Source organism: Quercus suber, unplaced genomic scaffold, assembly GCF_002906115.3.
Source record: "Quercus suber isolate HL8 unplaced genomic scaffold, Cork oak 2.0 scaffold_17, whole genome shotgun sequence".
Lineage (NCBI taxonomy): Eukaryota > Viridiplantae > Streptophyta > Magnoliopsida > Fagales > Fagaceae > Quercus > Quercus suber.
This window is the reverse complement of record NW_027069482.1, coordinates 1,519,884-1,528,001: the sequence shown is the minus strand read 5'-3', so window position 1 is coordinate 1,528,001 and position 8,118 is coordinate 1,519,884. Positions and strand designations below refer to the sequence as shown.

The following is an 8,118-nucleotide window of genomic DNA, read 5'->3' as shown; positions in this document are numbered from 1 at the left end:
TAGCATTACAGTGCATCAAATATGCCTAGATATTTTCCCTACCTTATATAGCCAACTGATTACGATTCTGAAAACAAAATGTGTAGAGAATAGAGATTTGAAGAAACAGGAGCACGGGGGGATTGAAGGAGAAGGATGAACCCCAGCAGAGGTTAAGTTTCTTATAAAATTATTTGTTGATGCTAATAGTATCGGGGAAAATGGGCATTTGCCCTTAATTTTAAAAATATCTAGTACAGTGTCCCTGTTTTGAAATTATTAAGCACCGTGTTCCTATTTTGAAACTCGATTTTTAGAAAATCAAGTTTCCCATAAAACTCGATTTTATGATCATCGAGTTCTAGGTAAGTTTTTGCAACACTGGAGGAGCACCCATGGCTTTTCCCAATTTAAAAAATCCAGCTGATACTTAATTTTAGTAAAATTGAGTTCTAGGGAAAAACTTACCTAAAACTAGATAATCATAAAATCGAGTTACATTGAAATTCAATTTTTAAAAAATCAAGTTTCAAAATAGAGACACGGTGCTCAATAGTTTCAAAACATGGACAATTTACTGGATATTTTAAAAAATAAGAGCAAAAGCCCATTTTTCACAATAGTATCTCAATATGTTGTATTGAAGTACCTTGGTGCAATCCAATTTCAGATAAATATTGACACAGTTATTACAATTTTTACTATATTATACTTATAAAGTAAAGTGTGATCAACCACGACAAAAAAATTCAAACATGAATTAATGAGATAATAACAATTATTACCACATCGGTTTGTAAGTTTTATATAATAAAATTTGTAATGCAATACCTTTAACTAGTGGCGGAGCTAAAAAAAAAAAAATTAGGTGGGCCAAGGTAAACACAATAAAGTTTTTATGTCTAAAAAAAAATTTAATTTCATAAATTAACTTTATCTTAAAAACTTTGTATCCTACACTCTTTTGTGGCACTAAAATCACTTATAATTGATTTTGAAGTAAATTTGTGCAAACGGCATGAGAGGTCATTTTTGCATAAATTGTAAATCTTTTCCCCATAAATTATTGCAAAATATGAAAACATGAATATTAAATTTTATAAACTCTATACCTCAAATTGATAGAATAAACAAGTTTATAATGATAATTTAATTTAATTATCCAAGCCACTGATATCAATTAAACAAACAACTATCAAATTACTATTATCAAATTATAATAAATTTAATTTAAGTACTAAACTACTCAGCCATGCTAAAGACCTACGGCTACAGTACTCTATTCTAGTCATAGGCCCGTAGTTACTTTAGAATTTTTTTTTTTTTTTTCTTTTTTTGGGTTTGTTTTTACTCAAATAATGCTTAGTTGGAAACCACAAAAATGAGCCTATTGTAGTCACTCTAGTCTAAAGAGTACAGTAACAGATGAACATTAGGACACGGACAGATGGTTTTAACTTACCACACAAAAAAAAAAAAAAAAAAAAAAAAAAAAAAAAAAAATCAAATTAATAATAAATACTAAAATAAAAAGAATTTAATTACCGTGTACCCTCCTAACATTTTTGACCAAAAATACATAGAACAATTCCAATCCTCCCTCTCAAAAAAAAAAAAAAAAAAAAAATCGAATCCTAAAAACCCAACCCATTCTCTGGACCATAAACAATTTTGCTAAAAAAAAAAAAAACTAAAATTCCTTGTTAGTCAGAATTCCTAGTACTAATTAAATTAGGATTCCAAAATCCAAATAAATACACAAATCACAACATTAAACTTCACAAAACACAACCCAAACTTTTCAACCCCAAAGATCCAAACTTCATAAGTCACAATCGTATATTACCAAAATAAAATCTGAATATATCAACAACAAAAAATTGCTCTTACACTGTTGGCCACTACCGTGCAAGTAGGACCACGATTCCGCCTTCCCCGCCTTGATCTATCTCTGGTGTAGACTTGTGGCATGAGTTTTAACTCTCACTCTCTTAGAGTCGGGAAAATTTTCCATTTAACATTATTTTTGGAACAATTTAATTAGTTGTCAAGTTTGCAAAATTATTTTGCAAATTAGCATCTTGAGGTTCTGAAACTCGAGCTTAGTGAAGGAACTCGATTTCTAAGCCTTGATTTCCAAGTTGTGGCAACCTAATGTGGAAGAAAAAAAAAATCACGTGGAACTCAAGTCTTTCCTACCAAAGAAGACCCAAACAAAACCATCTGTAACCTCTCAAATCTCATTCAATTTCATCTCTCTTCCTTAGCTTTTTCCTTCAAATCATTCACATCTTTATGACTGTGTGTGTGTGTGTTGGAGGGGGGGGGGTTTCAGATTGTGTGCAGTGACGAAGATCGTGAACTATATCGTAGATCAACGAACAGGATGTGCTTGACCGAGACTAGGTTTATGTGTGCCGTGGGTCTTCTTCTTCAACATCGTCTAGTTTCTTCTTCTTCTGCATTTGTTTCTGTATGCTCTATGAAACTTGAGCCTTAAAGACTCGAGTTCCACGTAGATTATTTATCCACATCAGCTTAGAACTTGAGTATTTAAAACTTGAGTTTTTTCACTAAACTTGAGTTTCTGAGGTTCGAGATACTAGTTTACTAAAATGTTTCAAAAACATGCCAACTAACAAAATAACTGATAAAATCATGTTAAATGGCAAATTTCCAGAGAGTCTCTATCTCTGTCTATCTAATATATATGTTCTGCAACTACATATTTTTAAAACAAGTTCAGCCATTGAACTTCCTTTTGATAGAAGAAAAGTAAAGNTAACAATATTATAGATATACCATTTTCCTAAATTTTACTACAAAAAATATAGCTAAAGTCATCTAAAATAAAAATATAGCTAAAATTATCCAAAATGAAGAATTTCGAAGGGCACTGGTGGAGCCGGGGGCCCATGGCCCCTCAGTTTTGAAAATTTCTCGTAATAATAAATACTAAAATAAAAAGAATTTAATTACCGTGTACCCTCCTAACATTTTTGACCAAAAATACATAGAACAATTCCAATCCTCCCTCTCAAAAAAAAAAAAAAAAAAAAAATCGAATCCTAAAAACCCAACCCATTCTCTGGACCATAAACAATTTTGCTAAAAAAAAAAAAAACTAAAATTCCTTGTTAGTCAGAATTCCTAGTACTAATTAAATTAGGATTCCAAAATCCAAATAAATACACAAATCACAACATTAAACTTCACAAAACACAACCCAAACTTTTCAACCCCAAAGATCCAAACTTCATAAGTCACAATCGTATATTACCAAAATAAAATCTGAATATATCAACAACAAAAAATTGCTCTTACACTGTTGGCCACTACCGTGCAAGTAGGACCACGATTCCGCCTTCCCCGCCTTGATCTATCTCTGGTGTAGACTTGTGGCATGAGTTTTAACTCTCACTCTCTTAGAGTCGGGAAAATTTTCCATTTAACATTATTTTTGGAACAATTTAATTAGTTGTCAAGTTTGCAAAATTATTTTGCAAATTAGCATCTTGAGGTTCTGAAACTCGAGCTTAGTGAAGGAACTCGATTTCTAAGCTTGATTTCCAAGTTGTGGCAACCTAATGTGGAAGAAAAAAAAAATCACGTGGAACTCAAGTCTTTCCTACCAAAGAAGACCCAAACAAAACCATCTGTAACCTCTCAAATCTCATTCAATTTCATCTCTCTTCCTTAGCTTTTTCCTTCAAATCATTCACATCTTTATGATGTGTGTGTGTGTGTTGGAGGGGGGGGGGTTTCAGATTGTGTGCAGTGACGAAGATCGTGAACTATATCGTAGATCAACGAACAGGATGTGCTTGACCGAGACTAGGTTTATGTGTGCCGTGGGTCTTCTTCTTCAACATCGTCTAGTTTCTTCTTCTTCTGCATTTGTTTCTGTATGCTCTATGAAACTTGAGCCTTAAAGACTCGAGTTCCACGTAGATTATTTATCCACATCAGCTTAGAACTTGAGTATTTAAAACTTGAGTTTTTTCACTAAACTTGAGTTTCTGAGGTTCGAGATACTTTTACTAAAATGTTTCAAAAACATGCCAACTAACAAAATAACTGTAAATGAAAGAATCTATCTGCATAATATATATGTTCTGAAAATGGTATATCTATAATATTGTTACATTAAATCATAAGCGGCCGTTGTTATTGATAGAAAAAAAAAATTTCTATAATAAATTAAAATTAAAATTAATAACAATTTTTTACCAATAAATTTGTGAAAATAAATATGGTAGATGGTAGCAATCCTCTAAAAATTTAAGTCGGTTAAAAGCGTAAGAGACATGATGATCACATCACACGGTGTTTGTTTTTTTTTGTTGAGAATTGATTCAAAACGCGTGGTATGGGAATGGGAATATGAAACGTTACTTATGAGCGAATGTATAGTAACCCACCTGTCCTTTTGTCCTCGAGGCGCGCAATTGCATGCCTCTTACGCGTTTGTTACGCGTTCGATCTTATCAACTTGTCTATGTTCACGATCTCTTATAAATAAACATTCTTCTTATTATCTTTTTTGACAATTACAAAGCTCTCTCTCTGTCTCTCTTTTTTGTGATCGGATCGAACAACAATCGGTGAGAACCTCTTTTTGTTTATTACTGTGTCTCTGTTTCTGTTTGTGCGTGTTTTTATCTATGAAGAACATAAAAAGTATCTTGCTTTTGTCATTTTCTTAAACGCTTATTTGGGATTGAAAATTGTCGCCTTTTTTTCCTTAATATCTTTGTTTCACATGCAAACTCAAAATTAAATGGATTTCACGACATGGGTATAACCGGATTCATTGAATTAATATATGTTCAACTATATCTATATACCAATATACCCAAATTTTGTTTATATGATTGTGAATTAATTAATTAGAGCCAATTCCAGATCTGGGTATTTTGCTGCTCAATTTGATTTCTCATTTTTGATACTCAGTTTTCGTTATAATTTTCTTTGATCCTCTGAGATGCTCGACTTTTTAGATTAATGTCTTACTTCTCACTTAATCGAATCATCTTATCATATTGGTAGTTATCTTAAGATAAATGTCAGACTTTCATAAACAATAAAACGTGTAATAATATATTGTGGGTTGAGGTTCCAATTGGTTCAACGAATTGGTATGTTGGTGTGATGATGGAGTGGATGTTATAGTCCAGAAGGATCATAGTTTGCACTTTTGTTTGATATGTGTCTGTGTATGTGTTGCAATAAGTTCATTATTAATCTCTCATTTCATTTTTTTATTTCAGACATTTGCTAGAAGAAGGAAAAAAAAGTCATGGGGGGTGGAAAAGATAAGCATGATGAATCTGATAAAGGGTTATTCTCACAACTGGCTCATGCCGCACAGAGTGGTCATGGAGGCCATGGATATCCTCCAGGAGGCCAGTACCCTGGAGCATATCCTCCACAACAACATGGTTATCCACAACAACATGGTTATCCACCACAAGGATACCCACCACAAGGATACCCTCCACAAGGATACCCACAGCAAGGCTACCCACAGCAAGGCTACCCTCCATCTGGCTATCCTGGCCCATCTGCTCCACATCAGTCAGGTATATATTACTTATGACACACAACCCAAATTTTTCTCATATATAATTTCAATAAAATTCTAGTGGCTTTAGACTAAACAAGCTAGATTTAACTAATCTCAACTATTGGGGGGTTTGAGTAATGGCCCATGTGGTATTGTATTGACACCCTTTGGGGTAGCTATTTGCAACATTTTACCCCCTTGTTTTGACTGTTTATATATGATCCTAATGTTGTTTAGTTCGTCTCCTCATGATTCCCATAAAATATTGGTGAATTGGTTGAAAGGTACTGAAAGATAGGGATTGGAACCCTTGTTAAACAATTAGAAACTCAATGAAAGCTTTCAATGGAATTGAGATTATTGCTTTCAGACTGGAATTTAATGGGATGCAAGAGTGAAGAGATTGAGATGGGCTTGTCAAAGCACCTGCTGAGGAAAGAAACCCCATTATTATCACATTTTCCATAACGTTTTTTTCTTGAATTAAAGGGGCACTTCTTTTCTTCACACAAGTTTATCATATTTTGTAGATTAATATCGAATAGGAATTGAGAAGCTGGTTTCCTGAAGATTTCTCTAGACAATTATCTCCACTTAGGCTACCAGATCAAAACCCAGCTTCATCATCTTCATCACTATCCATGGATAGCCCCAAGTACTCATCCCTTTTATTCAACATTCCAAGCAGGGGTGACCGGCAAAGAGAGCATAGGGTGGTGGAGGTTATGGAGAAGAGAGAGAAGGGTCTTGGGTACTGGAGTTTGGAGAGAGAGAGAGAGAGAGAGAGAGAGAGATTTGATTTAACGGGTGGGAACTTTTAATGTTAAACTGGTCATGTGCATCTCACATGACCAGGAAATGTTTCACTTCATAATGCTGCCACTTAGCGGTTGGAGGAATCTCCTCCAAACTGAGTTGTAGCTCAACTTTTTCCTTAACTCAAAACACTCCCCACCCCCCCCCCCCCCAAAAACCCAAAAAAAGGCTGAGCAGATGAGGGAGGGGAGATAGGTTACTACAGTTGAATATAGAGGCATGATTTAAGTAAAAAATCATGGAAGCATGAGAGTGCTTAGAGAGAAGAAGATAAATAAGTTTGAGAATTTGTTCTCACACGAGCAGCTACATCAGTTGCAATCAAAAAGTCGACTTGCTGCTTTCTGAAAAGTTCCAAAGCCTACACAAACAACAATAAGTAAAATTCACAAAACCGAAAAGATCAAAAGCTCATAAAAGCAAGCAAGGAAAAGCATTCTCCAACGGACTTCAAAATTTTAGTACCATATGAAAATAGGATGGTTATCTTCACTAAAGAGTAATGTAATTAATTTGGATAAAAACAAAATGGCAGTTTATAGAAGCTACCCACATCAAGGCGCTGGATTTGGGTAAGATTTCCATGAAGCTCAGCAGCTTTAAGGCCAGCTAATCCAAATAGAATCTTCAACCTATGTGCAGCCTGTTTTGTTCCACTGCAAATACCAATAGAAATTCATTAACAAGTCAAGAAAAATCAGTTGATCCAAAACACTTAACATTTCACGTTGACATAATTGATAAGCCTCTGGTACTTTCTTTTTTTCTTTTTTGAAGCTTAGGAGCACTGGTATGATAGATTGTATGTACTCAAGACAAGACTTTTAATTGACTGTAATTAGGAAAAAGGATTCATGACATCCCACCCACCAGACTGTCACATGGAAAAAGGTTTTACTAAAAATGTGAAATCCCTAGAAAATGCAAATGATGTTAAGTTTTGGTAGACCACAAATTTAGAACAGGATCCTTCTTTTTTCTTTTTCTACTTTTCACCCTCCCATATTTTAAAATAGGGTCACATTTCTGCATAATATCAACATCTCCCCCACAATAAAAATATTTTTATTTTCACAACAATATTTTAGTAAATATCAGGATGCTGCTTTATATGCACTTATGCCATCATCAAGATTGCCTACTAAGATATATTATAAACAACAAACAAAGTCACCATTCGTACAAGACAATGAATGTTAACTGCACATAGCAGTAGTAAGAACCTGAAGATGATAACTTTGGAAGTAAAAGTCTTTGAGCACAATGCAAGAAGAACTGCTTCCTGATTTACTTCACGCATCCGGCGTATCCTAACCACCCTACATGACAAAGTCATAGTCCTTTATGAATTAGAAGGAAATGTAGGATAAGGCTGCCATAAAAACTATAGATGATGATTAATACAATATCTTCTGTTCAACATAGGCCTCTGCTTGAGATTCATCTTAACTAAAAAAGTATATAAGCATAAATAAACATATAATTAGATTCATCTTAAGTGGAGCAAGAATTAATTAAAGAATTACTCCTGAGTCAAAGTTTGTGGCAGTGTTTTGGATGGGTCCGCTGAGAGGCGCGAGGGTTTGGTCAGAGAAAGCTTGATAAGCTCATCAACTTCCTCGGTCATTGTAGCTGAAAATAGCATGGTCTGCCTTCTTTTCGGACATAGACGGACCTGTTAATGAATTATAAATGAGAACTTATGTTAAACAAATCAGAACATACAAAAAAAATAAAACAGTTTATTCTTTTTTTTT

The 8,118-nt window shown here is 34.0% G+C and overlaps 1 protein-coding gene and 1 long non-coding RNA gene across 2 annotated transcripts in view; one reads left to right on the top strand and one right to left on the bottom strand.

Annotated features, from left to right (window-relative positions):
* Positions 1-4,340: 4,340 nt before the first annotated feature.
* Positions 4,341-5,335, top strand: LOC136061775 (uncharacterized). The gene is made up of 2 exons (XR_010623616.1): positions 4,341-4,583; positions 5,250-5,335. It is a non-coding gene; the product is annotated as an uncharacterized LOC136061775 (long non-coding RNA).
* Positions 5,336-6,555: 1,220 nt separating this feature from the next.
* LOC111992795 (DEAD-box ATP-dependent RNA helicase 28) overlaps positions 6,556-8,118 on the bottom strand; it is a 15,673-nt gene continuing 14,110 nt past the window's right edge. The window contains exons 7-10 of the mRNA XM_065760036.1: positions 7,888-8,036; positions 7,585-7,680; positions 6,915-7,017; positions 6,556-6,722 (exon numbers count right to left, since the gene is read on the bottom strand). Of these exons, the coding sequence (XP_065616108.1) occupies positions 6,618-6,722; positions 6,915-7,017; positions 7,585-7,680; positions 7,888-8,036 (453 nt within the window). The 3' untranslated portion in view covers positions 6,556-6,617. The remainder of the gene's footprint in view (positions 6,723-6,914; positions 7,018-7,584; positions 7,681-7,887; positions 8,037-8,118) is intronic.